General features: G+C 37.4%; 1 protein-coding gene across 16 annotated transcripts in view; it reads right to left on the reverse strand.

Annotated features, from left to right (window-relative positions):
- LOC139149256 (spectrin beta chain-like) overlaps window positions 1-26,049 on the reverse strand; it is a 91,546-nt gene that overhangs the window by 31,117 nt on the left and 34,380 nt on the right. For 10 of the 16 annotated variants that reach the window (XM_070720887.1, XM_070720883.1, XM_070720879.1 and 7 more), the window contains 29 exons: window positions 24,941-25,149; window positions 23,880-23,924; window positions 21,180-21,357; window positions 20,104-20,304; window positions 19,409-19,615; window positions 18,454-18,648; window positions 17,594-17,834; window positions 16,884-17,068; window positions 16,454-16,483; window positions 15,181-15,437; window positions 14,570-14,770; window positions 14,073-14,232; window positions 13,443-13,570; window positions 13,022-13,181; window positions 12,711-12,788; window positions 12,200-12,339; window positions 11,736-11,859; window positions 11,280-11,426; window positions 10,728-10,991; window positions 10,274-10,404; window positions 9,687-9,873; window positions 8,477-8,677; window positions 7,723-7,839; window positions 7,210-7,323; window positions 6,338-6,520; window positions 6,076-6,221; window positions 5,239-5,353; window positions 4,663-4,773; window positions 149-328 (listed from right to left, as the gene is read on the reverse strand). In XM_070720887.1, coding sequence (XP_070576988.1) covers window positions 149-328; window positions 4,663-4,773; window positions 5,239-5,353; window positions 6,076-6,221; window positions 6,338-6,520; window positions 7,210-7,323; window positions 7,723-7,839; window positions 8,477-8,677; window positions 9,687-9,873; window positions 10,274-10,404; window positions 10,728-10,991; window positions 11,280-11,426; window positions 11,736-11,859; window positions 12,200-12,339; window positions 12,711-12,788; window positions 13,022-13,181; window positions 13,443-13,570; window positions 14,073-14,232; window positions 14,570-14,770; window positions 15,181-15,437; window positions 16,454-16,483; window positions 16,884-17,068; window positions 17,594-17,834; window positions 18,454-18,648; window positions 19,409-19,615; window positions 20,104-20,304; window positions 21,180-21,357; window positions 23,880-23,924; window positions 24,941-25,149 — 4,635 coding nt within the window. The remainder of the gene's footprint in view (window positions 1-148; window positions 329-4,662; window positions 4,774-5,238; window positions 5,354-6,075; window positions 6,222-6,337; window positions 6,521-7,209; window positions 7,324-7,722; window positions 7,840-8,476; window positions 8,678-9,686; window positions 9,874-10,273; window positions 10,405-10,727; window positions 10,992-11,279; window positions 11,427-11,735; window positions 11,860-12,199; window positions 12,340-12,710; window positions 12,789-13,021; window positions 13,182-13,442; window positions 13,571-14,072; window positions 14,233-14,569; window positions 14,771-15,180; window positions 15,438-16,453; window positions 16,484-16,883; window positions 17,069-17,593; window positions 17,835-18,453; window positions 18,649-19,408; window positions 19,616-20,103; window positions 20,305-21,179; window positions 21,358-23,879; window positions 23,925-24,940; window positions 25,150-26,049) is intronic. The other 6 variants (XM_070720888.1, XM_070720885.1, XM_070720882.1 and 3 more) reach the window with 3 other exon arrangements.

Genomic DNA, 26,049 nt, shown 5'->3' on the forward strand with positions numbered 1-26,049 from the left:
ATTCTTGTAGCAGCAGTAAACATTTTTAAATGAAATGACACTGCAAGAATGGCCAACACAGAATGTAGCAATAACACACAAGAGGCAAAAAGTAAACCAAGTTTATAAACTTTGTTATTAAGCTGACATTGAGAATGCATTGACTTACATCAGCCAGGAATTTCTGCAAATCATGAGAAGCTCCAAGTAAATCTTTTCTATTCTTAGCTTTGTCTTGCAAATCATTCCATGCTTCCAATACTGTGTCTTGTTGTTTTGCAATGTTTTCAGCATTCTCACCAGGGTATGCCTCTTGCAGCCTTGCAGAGTCATCAAGGAGAACTTGCAACTAGTCATGGAAAGAAGATGAAACTTTCATTACATACCTGAGCATTTATTTAATGATACCAAAATAGGATCATTGCGACTGGTTGTGCGACTCGCACAAAGTCATAACATGGGTCGCGCGATCCATCGCAATGGGGGTCGTGCGACTGGTCGTAAGTAGTCAGAAACATGGGTCGTGGGTCGCGCGATCGATCGCAATGGGGTCGTGCGACTGGTCGTAAGTAGTCAGAAACATGGGTCGTGCGATCACTTGAAATGAGGGTCTGCGGCTGACTGATAAATCGGGAACTTGGAGGAACTTTGGTAGTTCGAGCCTCCGGGTTGCGTAGTTTGGGCCGGGCGGTTGTAAATTACTGTCAATTTTTTTAGCTGTGCCCGTCGCTAAATAAGTATAAGGCGTAGCGGTCATACTGCCGTTCAACTTTTAGCGGTGCACTCGTCGCATTATTAATCTATCCAGTTACATCAAACAACGATTCCTAGTAAACAAACTTCAAAATCACAGACGAAAGTTCCGAAATCGTTGATTTATGACCGCCGATCGCGACTGTCATCGCCTTTCCCAGCTGTGTGCGAGGACTTAGTTTGTACAGCCGTCTGTACTCCGATGGGGCCCAGCCAAAACATATTCAAAACCGACAAGTTTATGTTTGCAATCGAATCAATATAAGTTTCGTTCCTACAGTTTGTTAGTTTTTGTTTTTGTTTTTGCCCGAGAATATCAGCTGTCCCCGGGAAAGTTCCCGTAGTAAAAAGTAAGGTCACTTGAACCACGGTCCCTCCTGGGACTGCTTGAACAATGCACCAGTGATGCTATAATGATCGGCGTTAATTATCATCGACGCCGTTAACGTTTCAGGGGTTTGGGCACGGTCCGGGACCGTGGTTTGGGCTATAAATTTGTTCGTTTATACAAAAAGAACTTGAAGTTATTTTTTACACATCGACTGTTTAACTGTTTCTGCGTGCGTAGTCTAATTTCGGAACTATGACATGCAGCGAAGGGCAGTTTGTGTGACCGAGAGCCGGGCGAAACCGTACGGCGCCAGCATGATTGTATGTCCGGCGAGATAGCTTGCTTGCCCGCGCTGCTGCTATCATCCCCAGGGAAAGCGTCTCAGTCTCAGCTGTCTACATTGCCCAGCCGCAAGCGTATTTTAGTCGAACTGACATGTTGTTTTTTGTACATTTTGACAATTGCAATGAAAGATTGTTTTTTTTTAGCTCTGCGTATCTCCTTTCTTCAAACATAGACGAAAGTACAAAGTTCCACCACTACGTGTGTCCGTCCATGATCCCAAAAATGAGCTGAAAACATGTGAATTAGCATATGCTCAAAGCATCAAGCCGAATTCCGAAAGTGACGGTGTCGAAGTCAGACAGTGACGTGTGTTGATTGACAGGCTCTGAACTTTTGTATACAGCCGCCCAGTGAAAAACATGTGGTTTGCATATCAGTGTATTTACATAATTTATTTGATCTTGCATGTACACTCTTAGACTCTCCACAGTCGCTGTGCCTTGTTTTATGCGCACCCACGATGGTCCTGCATTCGAAGGCTACGCCGCGCTGTGCAGCTGTGAGCACGCCCTGCCAGACACAGCGACTGTCGGTTTTTGCAAGTATATGAATATTCATAAGGGTAGTGACGTCAAAAGAAACACCTATCTAACTTGGCGAAGAGAATGTTACACTATTAGCTAGTAGACCTATGTACGCGGTATGTTTTTATTTTTCATTTTTCATTTTATTTTGGCTATGGTACTTGTTGTTTGTTTCTGATTGACGGTGCGTCGAGTTCTATTAAGTACCCGGATCAGGCAGAAATCTGACCGGTCGCTTGCAAGAACGTCCAGACCCTGGGATTCGCGTCGCGTCTCTGAAGGGCGCGCGTGTTTCCAACAGGGAAGAACGAGAATCGCAGGGTCTCTGCCAGACTATGCACTCTCTGCTAGTAGGAGTTGAGTATAATAAAGATTGAATGTTTGATTGATCGATGTAATATTTGCATATGAATAAACATTTTTGTTGATTTTTTTTTAATTCTGTCATATTTCTGCTTACGATTTCACTGCCCGGTCGATCTCGATTACATGCATTTGGTTTAAATGTAAACTTCAACCCTTAAATATTACGTTACGATTATAAAACGAAATAAGAATACTAAGTACTATTGCAATGATTGACACACAGTTCACAGTAATGAATGACCATGCGGTTAGAAAATGATTGATAATTGATACAGATGTCAAACCCCGCAATTAATGGACTGCTTGGCGCGGCGTTTAATATAACTTCTGATGTCGTGGCTTGGGAGGTCTGTCAACCCTCTAACCCGCCTTTTTGGATGAAAACGTGCGTTGATCTTTTGCTGTCGGGAGCTCTTGAACTCCATAAACAGGGAAAACATCGACACGATCATGTCATTTGTGTCAGCTTATTTATCTAAATGTCAAAATGACCTATCGTACGATTTTAAAATAAGTTTCATTCCGACTGTTCTTTTTTTGGCCCGGGAATCTCAGGTGTTCCCCAGGAAGTTCCGTAGTAAAAAGTAAAAATTGAGGTCACTTTATACATGAATGCACCAGTGATGATTTACAATGATCGGCGTTAATTATCATGGAGTTGTAAGTCGCCGTTAACGTTTCAGGGGTTTGGGCTATGATTTTGTAAGTTTATATAAAGATAATTTGTAGTCATTTACACATCGACTGTTTTACTGTTTCTGCGTAGTCTAATATTCGCGATGTGCAATGCTAGCGGAACTATGACGTGCAGCGAAGGGCAGTTTGTGTGACCATGGAGGTAGTGACCGAGAGCCGGGCGAAGCCGTACGGCGCCAGCGTGATTGTACGTCCGTCGAGACAGCTTGCTTGCCTGCGCTGCTGCTATCATCCCCACGGAAAGCACTAGGTTTCTACATTATTTTAGTCGAACAGATCTGTTCTTTTTATACATTTTGACCATTGCAATGAAAATGGGTTTGGCATGAGTAGCGAACAGCTTTCACTTTCTCCTCCAAATTTTTATTTTTGCACAAATAGCATATTTCATATTTACTTGTCAAAACACAAAAATCGCATGGGTAAAATTTCTTGCACCTAGCCCGATAGACAAAATACAGCGTTTGACCACCGCGCGTGTCCGCCTGAACAATGAGCTGAAAATATTAGCATATGCCATTATGCATCAGAATATCAGGGGTCATGAATGCTTGTAACCTTTACATTTTGTTTACAATGATGGATATTCTACCTCAATAAAGTATGCCATTTTGGTCAACGAGCCCTTGAATATTGTTCACTGAATCAACTTTGTACGGCTTTCAGGGTCATCATAATTTTTATTCGACCATTTTATTCTTTCTAGTATTTGTAACATAGTGGCTGCGGCAGATTTCAAACATTCTACTTGTTCTTATTTTGATTGAGATACATTGATGCATGGAAGTTGCATGGACAGCAACGTTCGGTCTCATCGGTCTCTGCTTCTTCGGAGCGGACACTTTTGCATTCGACACAGCTTTCCGTTTTCTCAACACAGCTGCCGTATTCTTCTTTGTATTGTAACGTTCAAAAAAAGTTGTACCGTCGTTTGTAGCGGTAGACATGGTGATCGCACTTCAACACTCATATGAATGACTAGTTATTACTTGACGCTCGCTGGTCTATAAACATTGTAAAGTTGCGCATGCATTTATTCAGTTCATTGCAGTCGCACGACCAGTCGCACGACCCCCATTGCGATCGATCGCACGACCGGTGTTTTTGACTTTGTGCGAGTCGCACAACCAGTCGCACGGACCCTGTTTTGGTACCATTAAATACATACCTGAGACAACAGGTCATTGGCTGAAATGAGTGACACAGGTGTTAATTTTCATATCCTTGAGTATGATTGGTGGATATATTAATCAGAAGAGAACAGATCATGTACAGTTTGATTATCAATGTTCACACATCTACTTTCAATGTATGATTGATTTTGGACATCATGTCTCTTGTACATGATTAAATATTGATTAGATCAGACTAGACTTCCTATGGATTGTTAAACTCATGAAAACACCATTTTGTATTCCTGTGAACACAGCTTGTGCAAAGGATGGTATTTGTTTGACCTTTGACCCAATATCTACGTGCAGGGCCTCACTGAACTCACATAAATTAAAGGCACTGCCAGCACTTTTGCAATTCCACTTGTAAATCAAAGTTTTGTACAACCATAACTCAAAATCACAGTTGGTAAGATGCCAGCACATTTTACTCAATTAGCTTCCCTTTGTTTAGAAATATAAAAGCAATGTATTTTTCAGTGGTCTGACGACGTACCTGGCCTTCCAAAGCTACAAGGTCACTTTCATATGCATCATGTTTTCTGATGAGTTCATTGACAGTGTTCAAATCTTTGCCAAGGTCCTCCGGCAAGGCGGCTTCTTTCTCCTGTGAACAAATCAAGTATTAATCAGAGTGGGTTAAATATGAAATGAGATGCCTCTCTACAGAACCCAACCTTGTGAATATCACTTCCCAATCAGATAGGTGAATTGCAAATCAGATTTGCTCTGTGTGTGGATATCACATACTTTGAACTACAATATTAACACTGTATTGGTATGGCCAAGTTGAACACATGTCAGATATTCCAGTCACTTTTTAATACAACTTAATCACAGTTTCATACAGAATATCAAATCTCTATCAGATTCAGATAGGTGAACTAAAAAGTCAGATTTCTCACCACTGAATCAAACCTGAGGATATCACATATTTTCAATGCCAATATCAACACTGATTTGATACCAGCAAGTTGAATACAAACTTTCTCAGAGAATGTAGGCAGTGTTTCTGTATATGACAAAATGCTGTCACAAATGGAATGTACTGGTAGAAGATGACGCTGCATACCTGTATCCTGGAGAGAGCATCTGCCACATCTCTGTTGAATCGATGAATTTCACCTGCAGCTTGCAAATTGCCATCTCTCTCATTGATATGCTGCAGCAGGTTCCCATAGTCAGCCCTGACATTTGGACAGCAGACAAATTTACTATGTTGCCTTGTGAGGCATTAGCCAGTCCATTCAACTGGTGTCTCTTTGACTTTATCATATACATTTTCAAAAACCGTACTTTATCACCGATATTTTTATTATTTTAATGAAAGGTGTGAATATAAAAGTAAAACTTGGATAATATAAGCAATTTACTTTAATCCACAATCACTATGCATCAGATAGATGTTTCTCTCAAGCAGATATTTATCATCTTCTTTTAGATTATGCAGATAACAATGAGGATAACTAGACTTCCCATATACATATATAAACTCTTGCATATAGTTCAACACCTTTACTGTCACTGAACTTTCTTACATCTTAATACATGTTGTCACATTACTTGCAACATGCTATTGCCCTTAAAGCTGGAGTCCTAAACCCCAAGGTCTAGTGTTACCAGTATTTCTCATTGACATTGTAACAATCTTTGTTTTTTCTTTGAAAGTTTCATCATGTCATTATTTAATTACTGAGTTATGAGATGGAGTTGTTAAAAAGCTTGTATCACGGTAGTAATTTACATACACTATGTCTTCATCTGCATCCATTTTGCCAACTGTTGTCGCAGTTATACTGTTTGTACAAAGACACACTGGGCACATACAGTATTACAAAACACCTGAGACAGGAGTAAGTATGGCTTTGATAATAGGGAAAGCAATTTGATGATGATGATGGTGACTCACCTGAGTGCCTCTTGTTTCTCAGCGATAATTGGCGATTCTGGATGTTGATCTTCAATCAGCTGTCTGGCTAATTCTTCACACTGTGCGTATCTCTCACCACCAGCATCCACTTTCCTCTTGAAGTCATCGAACTTCTGTTCTAACATCTACACAAAGAACAAGTATTTCCAATTATGCTGTATCAAGTTTCTACATTTAAGGGTAAAATCATCAAAATCGTTCAGGATGAAGAGGGTTAAAATGACTGTATTTTCAATTTTACCTCAAGATGTTCAAAGTCTTGGCCATAATCTTCAGAGGTGGCGACCTGATCTTGGTCAGCAATCCACTGGGCAAAGTCATCGCTTTCTCTCTGGTATTCATGCAATCTCTTGGATTCTTCAAGTTTAGCCCTTCTGATTGCAGCAGCCTTGGCTAGGTCAGACAGTTTCTGCTGTAGATCCTCCTGAGGAACACACAAAAGTCAAAATAAATGTTATTAGCACTAAATATACATGTAATCTTACAGCAAAGATTCCTGAAAATGTGATGATATAGCAAATTCAATTATATAATTTGAGTGATGCCAGTATCCCACAGATACTCATTCATTCTGATAAGGCAAGGGCTTCCTTGAATAATTTAGTCTCAAGTTAGAGGTATCCAAAATTAAATGGGCAATTTATTCCACAGGCAAGGCATAGCATGAACAAACCATTACCTCGACCGATGATTCGAAGTTGAATTGTGGTTTCCACAGTAAACATCTTGAAGTTTAACATAATGTTGTTGTTGGTGTTTGCCTGATATGTATCAGGTCAGTTGGGTATGGAGGCAAAAAGTACATTTACACTTTGATTTTGACAAATGTGGCATACAAATTCTGGCGTTCTGACAAAACAAATAGATGTATTTTCAACGTAGTATCATGAGGAAAGTGATATCATAGAAAGCTGTCACACTTTCAAATTGTGTCATGGTAGGCTCAGTGCTCGTTAATAAAATATATGATGCAAAATGGACTGTAATTACTGATGCTCAACCCACAACACCAAATGGTAAATATTTGGTGTAATTTACAAAACTGACTTTCTTCCTGCTCAATGTAATAATACAGTGTTCTGTTTGATTCAATACTTTGTTCTGACAACTCACCTGTCTCTCAGCAATGGCTTTAGCGTCTGCATTGTCATCTTCAATCATTTTTTGTGCTTCTTCATTCAGATCTTTTACTCTAATGTAATATTTGTCAATGTCATCTTCCAAAGCCTGTATAGAACACAAATCAGTTGTTTTAGTGGACTGAATTTTTCATGCGACATTTTCAGCAGATCAATACTATATACCAGAAAATATTTGTGGATCCATTGAAAAACACGATAACAACCCTTTTCATTGAAGTTAATGTACTATAACATGTTTATATCTAAAACCAGACCTCCTAAGACTGCAGAATTCGAAAATCAAAATCACCCATTACAAATGAACTGTACATCATGCTCAGTATGGAATACAGACACTGGAACTGAAAACTTGGCTGTCAAAATTACACTGACTGCTGCTTGGAATGTTAATCAAAATTTCCATTTTTGCCCACTGAATTTGTCAAAATTTGTTGCTTTTGTACGTTACCATTGATTTAAGAATTTTTATGACTGAAGGACAAACCTTTTGTTTTGTCAAAGCCTTCTCAGCAGCGTCTTCATCTTTGCCATAGTCTGTGTTGGCAGCTAAGTCTGCTTTCTCAGCTATCAACGCTTCAAGATCATTGGCTTCAGCAAAGTACTGTAAAGAAATGAATTATTTAACATTGCCAAATTATAATTGGTGAGAATTTACACTCCATGGAGAGATTTCACCACGGAATTTGTTGCTGACATAATTCACTACTGTACACACATTTTCAAAGAGTCTGTTCTTAGTCTTTTAACCCTTTCCCTGCCAGACAGTATCATTTCCCCATCAGCAAACTCAGTGAAAAGCGGTATTACAAAGTCAAAACCATATGTATTTCCACCCATTTTGCTTGGTCTGTTCCAACAGCTTCAGTCCATAAAAATCATGTTTACAGTATCTGTGATTTCAGGGGCTTTCAAATGTTCAATTTTTTGTTAGAATGCAGCAAATGGGACATATTGTGTTTCGCTAGTTTTAACAAACTTGACCTGACGGTGAACTATGAACTTGGCAGAAAAGGGGTTGATGATGTCATTTATGTACTTATTCAAATCTACTAAAAGTTCTTTTTTTTTTAATTTCCTGATTTCTTTGTTTTAATCATTTTTTTTTCTATTTAATTGACTTGCCTGTGAGTGGCAGCCTTAAGGCATCGTTGACAAGATAGGTAACCTTGAATGTTGCAAAATTATCTGCTAGCAAGAGTTTTAATCTTTACTTGTCATAAAAGAAGACTACAATTTACCTTCTGTGCTTGCAAGGACTGATCCAGACTATGTCTCCTTGCATTGGCAAGATCAAAGAGGTTATCCCAATCATTTGCCAGATCTGCACACTTCTCTTTTATGTCTTCCTTGGCAAAGTGATCACTGTCGACCAGTGCCTTGCCTGCAGCCAGTGTCTTGTCAATCTGGGGCTGGTGACCGGTCATTTCATTCTCAAGTTTCTGTGCAAAGCAATAGTTGGAAATATATATTTAGTATAAGGTGACATGTAATATTAGCGAGAAAACACCCCCTGTCAGAGCTGAACAATTTTCCTGTGCCTATTGATAACTTTTGTTCATAATTTCAACATATTTATTTTGAATGTGAACCATAATTCCTTGTTCTTCTCCCCAAAGAATGTTGATATACACAGTATCCAGCTTGTCAACTCGGCCCCTATGTTTGTAAACTGCATTGTTATTGTTGAAAACTGACTTCTGGTCCGGACTAGAATTCAAATATAAACAATAACCATGCATTTTAGAGATATAGATGCTAAGTTGACAAGCTAAATATTGGGTGTTTCAACATTCTTTGGGGAGTAGAATAAGAAGTTGCGATCGATTTATAAAATAAAATTAATGAAAAAATCATCAAAAGTTAATATTACTGGGGCTTAAGGGCAGCAGCTGAAACTTTTGATTGTATTTACATTGTTGTTATGTAAACAAATATTGTTCCTTATTAAATTAAGTATTATGTTTACAAACACAATACATTGTGCACAACACAATGATGTCATGGTCGAAAAATGAATTCTAGTACAGTCTAGGTACAGACTAAATCAAAATGTCAGCAATATCATTGCATATTACGTGCATAAAGGCTGCACTGTCAGGTTGAACTCTGAGCATTTCAAACTGATATTGGAACGGAAGATTTACAGAAAGTACAGAACAGTTAAAAAGCAGTTGAAAAATAAATCAAAAGTTGACAGAGCTCAAAAAGTACTGTCAAGGATTGATCACATGATCTTGGAACAAAAGCCAGTCAACTACAAAATACTATGCATACAGATTAAGGAAGTGTCTCTTCAAGATAAAGGGATACATGATTAATGTAACAAGACTTTATAATCTTTTTAAAGAAGAAAAAATGTTTCTGAAGCAGTGCTAAAGAATCAGAGATTTATTAGAATTTGGTACAAAAATCATCACTGAATCATTTATAAGTCATCTTCCAGCATACCTGATGTTTCTTATTCAATGTTTCAGCAGCATGCAGTGTTTTGCCATAGTCAGTGGATGAAGCAAACGGCAAATGTTCCTTAATCCATTGTTTCTCTGTGTCCACATCATGATAAAACTGTTGAAGTTTCAAAGCATCTGCTAGCTGTGCTTTGCGTCTTGCAGCTGGGTCCTTCAGGTTGTCGTACCTAGCATTGAAAGGATCAAAGAAAAATAAGGTGGAGGCTATTGTGTCCGTATTTCACAAACTGAAACTATAATTAAACAGCTCATTCTAAATCAAAGAAAACAGCTGAAAATGTACATAAATGAAGGAGAAAACTTAACAACTGTTCAGCGACACAGCATTCTCAACGTAAACAAATGTCAGTACAATTTTGATTTTGACATAACTGTCAAGTAACAACATGTAAAAATGTGTCATCATTTGATCTTTAACAAAATATTGCAAACCAACTAAGAAGATAATTTAATTATTTGACAAAAAACTGCTGACAGGCCTCAATACTGCAGCATATTCACTCAATGTCCTAGACTGAACTGCCACATGTCTATGCGTAAATTTCATCCAGAAAATCATGGACATACCTATCAGAGAGTTCTGCTGTACTTGCTAAGATCCTGTCTGCATCATAATGCCCCTCATCTGCAAGCTGCTGGGCCTGTGCATTCAAGTCATCTATTTTCTCTTTCTGAATTGCCATGTCACCTTCCAACATCTGGAAAAATGTCAGTTTAACCCTTTCAATGCACAATTGTTTGCCCCAACTCCATTCTTATCAATGGTGAGTGTGTGCACATATTTTCGGGGTATTGGCGTGAACACATTAATATGAATGGTTTTTCCAGATGAATTACTCTCCAATGCCCTTTGAATCTTCTCATCAACAGTCATAATATTGCAAAGGGAACACCTATATTGGAAAACTGATTATCTCACTCAGAAAATAATGCCCTGACAGAGATTGTAATAAACGACATCTTAGCAAGGTATATGGACTGATGACCAACTTGAAGTGAGGAACTGAAAATTGTTACATACCTGGTGTTTCTTCATCAAATTTTTCACACTCCTCAAATCATTGCCCAGATCATCAGATGCAAGCAGCGCTTCAAGTTCTTCAAGACTGAGTCCCGTGTCTTCAAGTAACTTGTTCAGCATGTCTTGTTCTGTCGCCTGTGTAAGTTTCTCTGTCTTGTCTGATGTGTCAGCAAGCAACGCTGCCCACCTCTTGTTGATTTCATCAAGACGATTCTGTACATCCTCCGATGCATAGTGATTATCATCAATGAGTTTCTGTCCATCCTGTGAATGAGAAACATGACAAAGACATTGAAGGATACTACCTTATATGACTGTGGTGACCTCACATGAACTTTGTGACCTGGGACGACCTGATAAGTGTAAATCCATAAACAGGACATGAAAATAGTTGACCCAAGTTGACACTGCGTGGGAACTGACCACCTCTCCGACAATTAATCATTTCAAGTTCTGTTTGATGCATAGCCTGGGCACGACCTTATTGACCTACATTAGTTAAAGATCACCAGACTGACCCAAACTGACCTTTATTGATCTGGAACAACTGACCTGATTCAACTTGTCCACACTGTCCTTGTTGGCAGCCACTTCTGCTTCAAAGGCCTGGTGTCTCTGTAGTTGTCCCTGCAGATTACTCAGATCTTTGTACGACTCATCCTCTGCTAACTGTTGCTTTTCTTCCATCCACGTCAGGAACTGTGGACGATCAGACAATTTGGGTTTTTACCGTGACACAGTGGCATACTTTTCAAAATCACACAATGTCAGCATTGATAGTGAAAAGATCAACAGATCATTGATAAGGGATTGCAGCCTTGTGAAAAAGAATAGTGATAGACAATAAAGCTGTAGTTCAGAGTACACAGTAATGGTTAAAGCTGCAATTTTTATCAAGCTCCCCCTGAAAAAATATTATAGTGGTTGCTCTGTTGGACAGCACAGTGGATCAAAATTTGAAATGCTGACTTTCAACATCAGTGAATGATTCACATATTCAAATCCTACCTCATCTGCATCCCGACAGAATACTTGATAGGCAAGAGATTTGTCCAACATATCATGTCTCTCTTTGCTTTTATCTTTCACTTTCTGTCTTCTGCTGACGACCTCATTTGTTCTGCTCTCGATGCTGTTGGAATATTTTCAGAAATTCAGTAAATGGGAAAGTCATTGAACAGTGACAAATACAGAGAAATCTACGACAGAATTTCACAAGACATTATTTCTGGCAGGGTATAGTGCTCCTTTCATGACTCAATTTACTTTACAGTAAACTGTTTTGTTCGCAGATGAGAATTTTAATGAAATGAACAGACAACATCATTTCAAAGGTTAAAACATACTTATTGTCATATCAGAACTGATATCCAATGTGCTAGACTCAATAACATAACAGCTGTTCATGGACTGTATTTCAAATCTGTGACTGTTTCACAGTACACCAATTTACATCTTATCTTGTCACTTACTGTGGAGAAGCGTAATGATTTGCTCTCTGTAATTTGTCGGCCATATCAATGAGGGAGTTTATTCTCTCATCTTGAACGGCCAGAGTGTTCTCAAAGCCTTCATGCCTCTTCAAAAGTCCTTCAACTTCTTCAACAGTTGTCTGCAAAAAAGAATTTATAAACATGGTTTAGGATATTTTAGGGTTACCCTTCTCTGTTCTATCTTCTAAAACTGTCAGGGAACATTTAGTTCTTGTTAAATGTGTGAAAAGTGTTCCTTGTTTGAAACCATGAACTGAATGGATGATGAGGACATAATTTTGGATTTACTGTAAGTTTACGATAATTTTAAAAGTAATGTACGGCAACTCAGGATTAAAGGGCTCCTGGGTTATGTTTTCACTGAAACCACATACTTCCAATGTCTGTATCAGTTGAAAATAGTAAAACACAAATACTCTTTTCTCCAGAGGTAAAACACACACAGAGGAATATAACCAATAACTTGAATTTAATAAAGTGAGAAACTTACTCCAAGGTCTGTGTATTCAAGGAAATCTTCATGTCCGCTAGTGACAGCGTCAATGTGATCCGCTTCTTTGTTGAATTGCTGAGTTGATGATATAACAAATGCATGATAGGGTGAGATTCTTGTTTTTCTTGTTTAAAGCACATTATTCCAGTACACTTCACAATAAAAGAAAGACTACTTATAAATATGACCAAGCACTGAACAGTGAGCAATCACATTCTAGCATCCACTGTCAATTTTCAGACATTGATGTTTATCATTCATAAAACAACATACCAATCCAAATTACAAAATATGAGAAGCACACTTACAGCCAGATCTAGGCAGTCATGTAGCTGTTTATTTCTCCTATTCCAATCTTTCTCCATTTGATCTTTGTCTTCAAGTAATTTATTCATCTTATGTTTGACCGTAGCCAACTCAGGAGAGACTCTCAGCACTTTGTTTCCCAAAGCAATCAGATTGGCAAAGCTGAAGCAAAGATAAATGATTTCATGAGTCAAGAGGAAAATACAAGAATGAAAAAAGAACAGAAATTTCCAAAGTACACGAGTGAAATCAACTGTTCCAGTTGGTGCCCTCTTGAGCCCTCTAGACTACTCAGTGAAAATATACATTGCCTTTTCCTGATAACCACATAAGACATTGGTAGATTCAATGGCATTTGAGTAGTTATGATAAACAGAAATTCAACAGCATGATTTTGTAATTGTTATAGTTCAGGAAACTTACTCATCTTCATGGGCATTCATGTCACCTTTGATCTCTTCATGTTGTTGAATTAATTCCTCAGTTGCTGGGACATCTCTTGCAAGTTCAGTGTTGGACAGCTTCACTTTGTTGTTGTTGCACCACATTTGCTGTCAAGTAGACGTTTGATACAATCAGTGATGCAACTTGTCTGAATCATTAGTACAATGTATTGGGGGAACAGTTACAGTATCAAGATTGATGTTATGAAAGTGATACAGTTTAACCAATTTGGTGATACAATAAGTGTAAATCAGTGAGACAAATTCATCCAGATCACTTATGCCATGTATTATGATCAGTGGTAGCATGTGTCAAGATCAAAGGTACAATGAATCAAATCATTCTTCTGTCATGATTAATTGATAAATATGATCAGAGATGCATTGTATCAAGATACATGATATGATACTTTGAAAATCAATGATACAATGTATCAAGATTTTTGATACAATGTAGCACCATCAGTAGTGTAATTAAACAAAATCAGAGATAAAATGTAACAAAATCTACCATATCATATATTAAGGTCAGTGATATTATGTGTCACTGAAAATTGCTAGGTATTCCTAGGACACTGAGAGACAATTATAAACTGTAACATTGACATACCAAATCTTTGGCATCAGCATGGAATTTACTGATGGAATGTGCAGCATCTAATCTAGCCTTTCTGTCTGCCACTTTGTCTTGCAATGCTTCCCATAGTGCATTGATTTCCTGCTGTTTGCTGGCAACAATGTCAGATTCTCTTGGATAAGAAGTCCTTACACTGTTCAAGGGAACAGAAAAAAAAAAAGCGGCTCATTATTAGTTCTGGCAGATTTCCATTATCACATCAAAAAGTACACTTGCTGTTGTTTGTTGAACACCTGATCACCAAGAATAAACATGGTTACCATTCTCTGTTTACAAGCATATGGAAAGTAATGCATCAGCTTTTACAAAACTAAGATTATTTCTAAGCATGAATCTATCTCAGTAAATTTTGATACAGAATTTTTATAATTTTTTTTCTGGACTTGGACCACCATGACAAATTCTGCCTCCAAACACCAGGACACAAATAACCTGGTGAAGGACAATCAATAAAAAAAATTATTACTCACGCTTTAGCAAGCATTCCAAGTTTAGTCATTTTTTCTTCTACAGGTGCTAATTCTCTCTCTAAATTTTGATGTTTTCTGATCAACGCTTCAACAGCGTTTTGCTCTTTGACCTGGTTGATATCATCATTATCTCCCAGACCAGCTGACTTCTCCAAAATCCAATCCTTGGTCTCGTCCCAGGTTTGATTATACAGTTCAATGCTACATGCAAAAAACAGGATTAGTTACAGTATTTTAAAAAGAGTTGTTAAAATGTAGTGAAAATTTGAGTCCAGTAGAAGAAATGTATGCCATTTAATGGGTTACCTGTATTCAAAGAGGCTCATATGTATCACTCTTATAATGTTGTAAAAGTCTATACAGAATTCCTACAACACAAAATAACACAGCTTTCATTTTAAAATTTTATTCTTGACTAAACTGACAAGATTATGAGATCCAAAATAACACAACATTTGGATATACTTTGCATTATTGCATGACTGAAATGTTAGATCAGCATCATATAATAATCACTGTTAATTTCTCTTTGAATGACTTTGGAATCAGAAAGAAATGAAATCTACAATGGTTTACTGCTTGCCATGACACAACAATCATTAATGTCCTACCTGGAGGCTCCCTCCATCATTCTTTCCTTTGTCTCTCTGAGTTGATTCAGCTTATCCCATCTCTCCTGGATCTCTTTCTGCCTATCCCTCACCGCCTGCTGTTGACTATGACCGGTCTCCACAAACTCATCGGCCATCTTGTTGATGTTGTCCATCCTGGGTGCATTGGCAGCCAGGTCTGTCAATAGATAAGCAAATTTTCTCTTCACGGTCTCCATCTTCTCTGAGAGGGATTCATCCTTCTTCAGTGCCTTTTCCTGGAAATTCAAAGTACCCGTAAAAAAGGTCAAAAAAGTTCTTCCCATGGGAAACGAACCACTCTAGAGCGATAAAAATCTTTTTATTTCCATCAGGCATTGCAGTGCATACTCTGATTGATGCAAGTAAACATTCAAAAACCACCATGCCATCCACGGTATTTCAAAACCTCTTCACCTGTGATTTGGAAGGAATCATATCAAAGACAGGAAGTGGTCAAGAGAAAGAGAGACTCTTATTTGCAGAGGAGAAGTTTAATTTACAGAAAGACATTCATTACTCTTGTCAGAAAGAGAAATAAAAATCCTCTTATCAAAAGAAATGCTTTTCCCAGAGAAAAAAGGACAATGAACTTGATATTGTTACCTTCTCACTGGCACCAGTAAAAATACTTTGTTAACCTTATCATATCCGAGTATTATGTCGAGTACAACAGTAACACAAATGAACTAACAACTGAAGTGACTGGTATGAATTTAATAAAAGTGAGGGAACTATTTGGCAACAATTGGTAAATGCAGTTATTAGGGTATGTTACACTGGGTGTAATCTTGAGAAATTGAAATGAACAAAACAAAAGAGGTATTAACAAAAGGTCACAAAATGTAATTGAAAGTTATTCTCAATAAAATGTGTTTTTACACACTAACAAGAAACTCATAGAGGGTAGACAACAAATTAAATGAATTAAAGGAAATATTTCTTTAAAATAAACAACCAAATTAAAGGAAGAGAAATATGGGAAGAGTTAGACTTGAGAAAAGAAAAAGAGAGTTGCTATGAAGCAGAGGAGCAAGCAATGCATCATTTTTTCATTCACTGTTAGCAATTTTCAATGAACCGCCACCACCATATAATGAAGTATTCATTCTCTCTACAATGAGATGGAGGGCTGATGGATGGGTGGGTCGTGGGGGTTCCTATAAAACATGACAGGTTGTGGAAATATGTGGCATAACCAAATGAAGACTTATGAACTGTGCAGATGGCTTACTCCATTGGTTTGTAGATTTACCTTCAGTATCATGGCAACTTTAGAGACTTGCTAAAAACAACATAAATACACACATTAGTGGTTACTTTAGGGTAATGATGTGTTTAATTACTGGCTTGTGTCAAAACTTATGGAATACCACAGAGTCTATACAGTTTTTTTACTCTACAACTCATTACTGTTCCACCACCACTATTATGAACTAATTTTGTTTAATGTATCGTAAACAGAAAACAGCATCCTTCAAATATTTTGGTAATATTGCCATTCATTTTTCTTTTCCATTGACAGTTTTAAGTTAAAATGAAGTACTATGGACTTTGGTGAAGATGGGAGCCATGTAATTGCAATGATGGACCAGGCCTGTGCAACCTTCTCGCTTTTTATTGATTTAATTTTAGCTTTATCTATGATGTCATGAAGTTATGAATTTCACTGAGAGTTTATTTACCTTTTCTTTCATCCAGTCTTCAAATTCGTCACATTCCCGATAGAAGGAGTAGAGTTTGATAGCATCCTCCAGATATCTGTGTCTGGCTTTGCCTAATTTGCATAGTCTCTTGTAAGTGTTGTTGATACCTTGTTGTCGCATTTCAACGTTTTCCTTGTCAAAATGGGCAGCTTTCTCTCGTCGGACTGTAGGGAAACAAACATAAGGCCACTTGAATCGAGGGAAGGCACTTTGTAAAAGCATTCAGTGAAGGCGATAATAACACAAGTACTGAACATCAAAAAACAAAGTCAAACTATTGCATCTGTATCTGTAATATATCAGAGGAATTCAGAGCCTAATGAAAACATTGAATTTTTTTAATTTTGACTTTCAGGTATTTCATTTTGAAGTTCACACAATTCTATGAACTATTATAAACTGGCTCTTAAGCATACACCAGGCATTATGGGTTCAATCGTAGGCAAATGTTCTCTATTGATAATGACCAATCTGATGATTTGCATACTCAAAAAAAGCTTTTTAATACACTTTGCATATAAAGTGAATACATTTGTTGAGGAAATCAGATGTAGAAATTAATTCATCAGGTCACACTAGGTCATTTCAGAGATTCAGCTGTCAAGTTAACGAACAAATCAAGGAATACAGGGAGATTACAGTTGTAGCTTAAAAACAAGACATGACACTGTCACTGTTTTATTACTTACAGCTTGTTGATCTGCCCAAAGACGTTCCAGAACCTTCCTTCCTTTTCTTCACCAACTCTTGCTTGTATTTTGTCTTCTTCACTTTGACCTTTTCGGGTACTTTGATTTTGCGGTTGACTCTCTTCTTAATGACTTTTGGTTCAATTTCTTTGATGTAGTTGGCTGGGATGAAACCCTCCTGACCAGTCTTCCGTTTGATACTCCACCAGTCTTTATTGGTCTTCATCATCAACAACATCACCTGAAAAGGACATGTAGGCTCAAAAGTTATTGGCTGTGTTTGTAATTGTATGCTTTCACTCAACCTTCCTTTCACAGACAAGTAGAAGACCATATCAAACTGAAAAACTCAAAAGTGACTGAAGGGTGTTACCAGTCCCATCTAAAGTTTCCCATTGGATACAAAGACCTATGATGCATTTTTGGGTGTGTTCAAGTCTAACCTTTATAAAACAATAATATTGAGACTGTCATGATATAAAATGATACTACAGAGAACAGCATGTCTCTTAATACATGAAATAATGCGTCATTAATTATTATCATGTGCTGGTAGAAAGGTATGGGCTTTCATTTAGATCACTCAAACAACACAAAGGACATTAGTCTTTAGAATGAGACCACTTTCTGTAAACAGCTTAAACATGGGAATATGGTGACAGAAGTGTTAGATCCTATTGAAACACCTGAAATCATCACAGAAAAAGGTTATAACGAACAAACATCAAAATAATTTTTATCGGGATATACTACTTCCTAAAAAGAAGGGGCTTTTTACAAGTATTTTGCTATGATCAAAAAATAGATGTTTGTCAATGTATGTGCTCACCAATAAGTGAAATAGTTTCTTTACACCTCACCTCTCCTTTTGGTATGTCCAGATCCTGGCCTTTATATGGGTACATAGCTTTCACTTGGGGAAATTTCTTCTCTTCAATAAACTCTTTCAACGCTTCTTTCTCAACGATGTGTGTCTCTTCCACTTCATATGGTATATCAACCAATTCTGTGATGTACTCCTCATCGTCTTTTGCAGGTGATGCAAAATTCTGAGCCTACAAGAAAATAGGACAGCATCACCATAAGTAAGTTGAGTAATCATTTAATGGCAGTTAATGGTTTTGGTTGAGTTCCATCTCTGGAACTGATTGCCTAAACTACACATGTAAATGGTTTGCTCATTAGCCCTTGACCTGCCAGGCCATTCACTTCTGCTTAGTCAGTAAATAGCAGTATTGAGTCAACACCTACGCATATTTTCACCTACTCGGCATAGTGTGTTACAGAAGGTTCAGTAAAAAAAGAATCGTGTTTTAACCCTTTCACCCCCAGTTCCCTGTATACAGGTCCAACTTTACCATAGAAAACAATGGATTTGGGACTAACCATGGTGGTGAAAGGGTTAATATACCGGTAGTATCTAGGTTTTCATGGGCCTTCAAGTGTCCAAGGTGTTATTAAAATACAACATATGGGACATGTTATGCCTGACTGGTTTTAACAAAGTTCTGATGGTGACAAACAATCTTGGCACAAAACGGGCTTCACATGAAATACAGCTAACTTTATAACAAGAACCTACATCTATCAAATATGGCAAATTGAACAATCTTAAGATCTATACATTCTGTATAACACTCTTACAACATCACTATCACATGGTCTAAGAATGCATCTGGAAACAGTCAACACCACCAACAATGTATTAACTGGTCACACACTTCAAGTCTTACACTTACCCATATTGAATGTATGCATAGAAATAATCACCATCAATTGCTAGCACTGACATTGTCTGCGACACACTCTACTCACATTGAATGCATCCGTAGAAATCATCTGCTGTGCCTGTTCACCGAGTCTTTTGATGTCACCCTCATAGGCTGCAATCTCTTCTTCAAGTCGTTCATGTTTAACCAGAAGCGCTTTGGCACCTTCCGTGTCCTTGCCGTAGTCATCACTGCACACTAACGGCATCTTCTCTCTCATCCAGGACTCTGCTTCATTGGCATCAGTGTAATACTATGGGATGTCAACGGATTTGAAATTTCAGAATTGGATGACACTACTCATTATAGCTATCACAATACTAAAATAGAGTAGAAAATTCATGGCAGATAACAACCAGATACCCATGAAGGTACATGTAACTTTGAAAAAGTTGCAGGTAAAGAAAATTGTACCTACCCTGACAATTACATCTCACACACTACATGTATATATGGCGCATATCTTGCCTATGGTAATTATTCCCACTTGTTCAGAGGGCAAGTAACCATAAAATTTCCCCTGCCTGGCAAAAAAATTATTGGATCACAATCCAAGTTTTAACCAATTTCTTAACATCAATGTATTAACAAAGTCTGGTCTATGCAAAGTGCCCTGTACTTTTCTGAATAGAGATTTTACATGAAATACGGTACAGGTACGGTAAATGTACAAATAGATAATTATGGAAATCAAATCTTTAGCGTTTTTTTTTTCCCCTCAGAAAGGGTGGAAACTTTTACCTGGTGGGCCTGGACAGCATCTTCCAGCCGGAATCTTCTCTTCTCAGCATATTCTTTCAGTTTTTCCCATTTTTCTTTGAGACTGTCAATGCGTAGTTGGATGTCTTTCTTGGCATAGTGTTTGGCTTTAATCAATTCCTCACCAGTTGCACACACAGTATCACAGATCCTCTCCCTGGCAACCATCTCTGCCTCCAGTGCCTGACAATGCAAAAATGGACATGTAGTGTTATAAATTATACATAGCGTGTACAAATTCATCGAGTACTGTCTTCCGCATCTGACACGTATAAATCTATCAAGTTACACGGTATTTCTCTTATTTGGAAATGAATATATTTTTATTTTCCTACTTGTTTTTATTTGTTTCAATTAATTTATTTATTTATCAATTTATTTACTTGTACAATTATTGCTAAGTTCTAGTCAATAAGAAAGAATCCAAATCGCTTGACAGGTTGCACCACTTGGCACCAAACATGTATGCAGCTCAAGAGGATATTTCTACTTTTGGTATTGTACATGGTTTGCTGAACACAAGAATGTGAACAAGCCATTATTCTGAGATTAGCTAGAGAGTCTATTGATAACAGGTATATGACCTGTCAGCCATTTGCACTATCAAGCTATTGGCATTGCACAACTGAAGGTTTGAAAACCGTATCACTGTACTAAAACTAACAGAGCAAAAATGTAACCAGTTTCACTTCTGGATTGTATGTGAGATCATCTTCAGCATGTGTTTGATTTCCTGATAATGTCAACTGAAATCTTTATTAAAACCAGCAGGGATGATAAATCTCCTATTATATGCCCTGACAGGACTGGCACAGCTGGTCAAGAAATGGAATGCAGTTTTGCTTTGGTTGATGTCCTGAAGGCAGGTCGCTGAAATGTTACAGACACGGCTTAAAGCAAGCTGTGGACAAAGCGGCTTGCAATCCAATCATTTTTCACCCCTTCACCCCTATATCCAGGATAAGTAGTCTGTCCCGTCACAGAATACAATGAGACCTTACCATGTGATACTGATCGGATTAGGGGAGGGGAATTACAGGATTATTGGTAATTCCTACCTGATGTTTTTGTTGCATAGAGATAACACTTCTCAGATCTTTCCCCGTCACCATGGATTTTGCAATTCTCTGTTTTTCCATCAGCCAAGCTTCCTCTTCCTCACTGTCCCTCAGGAACTGATAAAATTTCATGGACTCCTCTAGCCTGGCTTTCCTTGCTGCGCTCAGATCAGTAAGACTGTAACACGCAGAAATGATAAAGATTAGGTGTTAAAAACTGCTTTCCAAGGCCAGTGTTGACACCAAGCATTATGCTGACTGCAAAGCCTCCTGGTGGCACAGTTATAACCTATGATGTTCTCTTATGATGACAATAGGATTTGGCTCCTTGCCTTCCTTAACTTTCCCAATTTCTTAATTTCTGTGATGATGCAGTTCACGATGAACTATGACATAGTGCTGCAATATTTAGAGTAATTATTACAACCATTCTTTCATTCAGAAAATTGATCGAGTTCTCAAATTTCTTTGAAAATTTTCAGTTTTACATAATTTGATAAATAAACACCTGATTTGACCAGTAAAAGACTCTGCAAACATTCACTCTGTATAACAAATACAACAATATTGAAATGGGAATCATTTTCATACAGTAACTATAACATTCTCCTCATTTTTCATATTTGAATTTCTTGAAAAGTGAATTTTTTTTAAGTATTTGTCTGGGTACCTCTCACACTCCATAAGCTGTAATATGTAAATGATGTTGTGGTTATAATGTACAGCTTTTATATACGGACTGGCTTGCCAGGATTCACATGGCTGTCTCCTGTTTTTTGTATGTTATGTCAATGTACACATGTTTGCATATATATATGTCTGTGTACATGTGTTTGTGCATATGCTGCTAATTGTGCACATGTATGTACAGGAGTATGTGTACTCTCAGTAAAGTTTCAATCCTTCATGAAAGGAATTTTTACATGCAGGTTTTCAACGAACAACACACACATGCAGACACACAGACACACACACCTGTCAAAATCCAAAACACAGCACTATGAAAAAAAAAGTTATTTGCAGCAAATACATCTTATGGTCATCAACTAAATTTTTACCTCTTTTTGAGTTTCACTCAATTTTCCGTTTCTCTGTCCTTGAAGTACTGCATCATTTACATAAACAGTCTCTTGACACAAAAATGATATTCACATAATTACAGAGGTGACGACTCTGACTTCATTAACACTAATTACCCTAAGATATCAATTGTAAAGGTATCTATTGTAATTTCATTTTGTAACGATGCCTCATCTAATGAAACTGCTACATAACTGATCTATCTGGTTTGAAACCATTTCACATTCAACTGGCCACAATCTGATCTAGTTTTTGGAAACATGCATAAAATAAACATGAATATGATATACAGTATTTTCTCTTAAGATTTTGTTTTTCTTGCTGTTTTATTTTCACCATCACATTTTGAGATGATTTACAATATATCTTTTTAATTTTATTTTGACAAATAGTTGTATCGGCCATTTCATAGACTGTATGTATATTGGCAGTACAGCTTGAACATGTATACAGTACATTCCCTGAAATTATGTCGGAAAAATTAAACAAATCCGTATTGCACCGAATAATATCATAATACTTACTTTATACATGTTTCAGCTGTAGAAATAATTAATAACATTTTTGTTTTGTCAAGATACAATGACTGTCAAACTCTCTGTCTGTGATTTTAACCACTATTGTTACCATTGTTCATGGTCAGTAGGACCCATACCTACAACAAACTTCAGCTCCCCTGCATAGCTCAAGATCTACAGGACTTATGTTGTGTGACCCTAACTTTGGGGTCAGAGGTCAAATGCCATTGGATCTCAATAGGATCCATACATGTCATTGGAACCATGCCTATGACCAACTTCTACTCTCCTGACTGCTCAAGACACAAGCACCTCTTCCTTTGATTTAAACACTCGTATGCAAATCCACACGCTATCCTCGTCCCCTGCACCTCCAAGCTACCACCTCATACCCCCAACAACACAGCAATTCAACCCTGGCAAATCACACACATATATACCCAAGCCCTCCCAACCTGCCACCACACATCAAAAAAACCCAGCAACACACATCCAAAATCACCCAATGCTGCAGTTGAAATCTACATGTATGGTAGTCAACGACACAAAACATGTCTGTGACTCATGCTGTCTTGTCTTTGCAGATTACTGAATGAGTTTTAAAAGGGTGAGAGGTTGTCGCTGCATTGACCTCATCACCGCTTTAATACTGCATACCAAAAACGATTAGACTTTGACAACAATGTGGAACAAACTAAATCCCATGATAAGATTTTGTGGATTTCTGCATTGTTAACGATCAGTTAGATGCAATCATACTTTTGTCAAAGAGGATAAAATCAAATATTATTTCCAGTCAGTATTAGAATTAGAAGCTTTGCCAAGAGTACCCTAGTATGCAAGCAAGCCAGTCCAAATTTATTTTTATAGATTTAGAGTTAATGCAGCACATTATTTGCACTATGAGCCATTGATTCTGATGATGAATGAAATTATCGCTCTGCATGGTACGCCACCAGGTCAAAGCACATATGAAGCTGTACATAGCTGACCATATATTTTATACAAGGTTAGACACGGATTATGCAAAGCGTTGACGGCAACAGGAGTGTTCCCCTAGCAGGAGAGTTCCAAAGATGGCCGCTAGCAGGGTAAAACTCACTCTTTTGGGTCATAGTCGTCTATATCCCAGTAACGACAATATAGTCTGTAAGAAACAGGTTAGTGAAGTCAACAAAAGTCCATTAGTAAATCAGAAATTGCCAAAGAACTCAGGAAAGAAGCTTATAAAATTACACAGTAGTTGATCAGTTAAAAATAATTTTATTGGTGGTGAGTATGAACCGAAATAAAAAAGAAAAGAATTAGCAGTAGTGACTTAATTTAATTGCAACTGTACTGTTTCAGCTTCTTTAATTATAGTAATAGCGAATGTTTACTTGATCTTTCCATGCTGTCTTTGACATGCTTAAGCCCTGTCTGACAATTGGACGACCAAAGTGATTGGCATGAGCTAATTAACTTTCAATATAGAAAAAATTAAACATTATCAAAATTGGTCATAAATTTTGCTTTTATGCCATACCATGGTAGTATGCAAACAACCTTGTAAGCTGATAGGTAGACAAATTTTAAATTGAATTTCAACATCATTATAATCAATGGACAGTTATTTAAATGTTCGCTCAGAAAACACAAGTTTGTGCAACGTAATTGCTTTGGACTCACAATAGATTATGATTTTTTGAGAATTTCAAACAAAATGTATACACCATGGCAAAAATGTTGGATTTTTTAATATAAACTATTATATTCATAATGATAAATATGAAAGATTTGTGAGAAGAGAGTATCAGAAAAAACACACGGATCATCATGCACATTAAAAATACAATCTCCATTTGCTGGCCAGATCTTCAAAATCAGATCATCACCTGCTAAAATGATTTATTGTCATAAGTATGCATGAAGTAGTCGGTTTGTAAAAAATTCAGAGCATGACGGAGCAGTTACTGTCATACTTTATCCACGCTGGAGCTGTTGACGTGACGTCCACAATGATCACAGTCCCGTGAGCTGAAAACTGAAAAATCTCATTAAGTCTCTTTTGAAATTAAATTACTGACATTGATCCTCATGGGGTTTATAAAACTGACTTTATGCTGACATAAAAATATCAAAACAATAATGGAGATTCAAAAGTAAATTTGGGCAATGACTTACATTTTGTATGCATCATTGAGCTCATCCATTTTTTGCTTGATCACATCAGATTCACTGTGCCCGTCATCAAGAAATTTCCCACCGGTATCGTTGACTTTTTTCAAACGATGGCCTAGAGAACTGATCAGAGTCTCCACAAGGCTATGTCTTTGAAGTAAGTCCTCCACACCAAACAGATGTTTGCCATAGTCTTCTGATTTCAACCCAACCTGTTTTTCCATGAAAACAATTAGAAGGTACAGTTATGCAACTGGGCAGTCCACAATCATTTCCACGGATACTGAGATAATTTTGTGACCAGATGATAAACACACACATCTATTTATCCATCCATCCATCCTACATTAAATTTCATATTTACTGGGTTTTAATTTGTAACACCTCTACCTGCAAATTACAAACTGATATCTTCAGATCACTACATTTTGGTGTTAGGTCAACAGTACTGAAGCAAAGATAGAAGTTGAATTCTGAATTTGGTCATGTTTTGCCTGAAAGTACCAAATTTTAAGTCACTTCATAGTTTTCACGTAACATAGTGCTTTTAAATTGCACCTGAACAAAGGCTGTTCCTCGGTGATGTCAAAGGTCAAAAACACCTTGAGAGCTTTCACCTCTGACCCAACCAAGGTCACTGAAATATGTAACCACACAAAACGCACCAAGCAATAGGTTGGCTGTCACCATGCGCTGAAGGTTAATAGCTAAGCAACAATGAAGTAAAAAAATTGACTACTTAGTAATATAAATAGCAAGCATCGAGCCGTTCAATTGTCACTAATTTAATAACCGTGCACATGTGTGCATATCACCAGGTTGTTATTGGATACTTATACTTTACAAGGACACCTGTATGGGTGAATAAATATTAGTTAAAAAAATCGTATATCAGCAAAATCCTCCTGCAACCGTGACTTAACTCATTTCTGTCACATTTCAAAAAATTTTTCCTTGATATATGAGATCAATTCAAATGAAGGTAAAGTGGATACAATATCATGAGTTAAATTTGAATTGCAAGGGAAGTAAAAGAGGATAAAACGCTTGGTATTAGCATTATGTGAGAGTAAGTGTTCACAGCATGGCTTTTCAACATTAAAAAGAAATAG

Source organism: Ptychodera flava, chromosome 14 (genome assembly GCF_041260155.1).
Source record: "Ptychodera flava strain L36383 chromosome 14, AS_Pfla_20210202, whole genome shotgun sequence".
NCBI classification, from domain to species: Eukaryota; Metazoa; Hemichordata; class Enteropneusta; family Ptychoderidae; genus Ptychodera; species Ptychodera flava.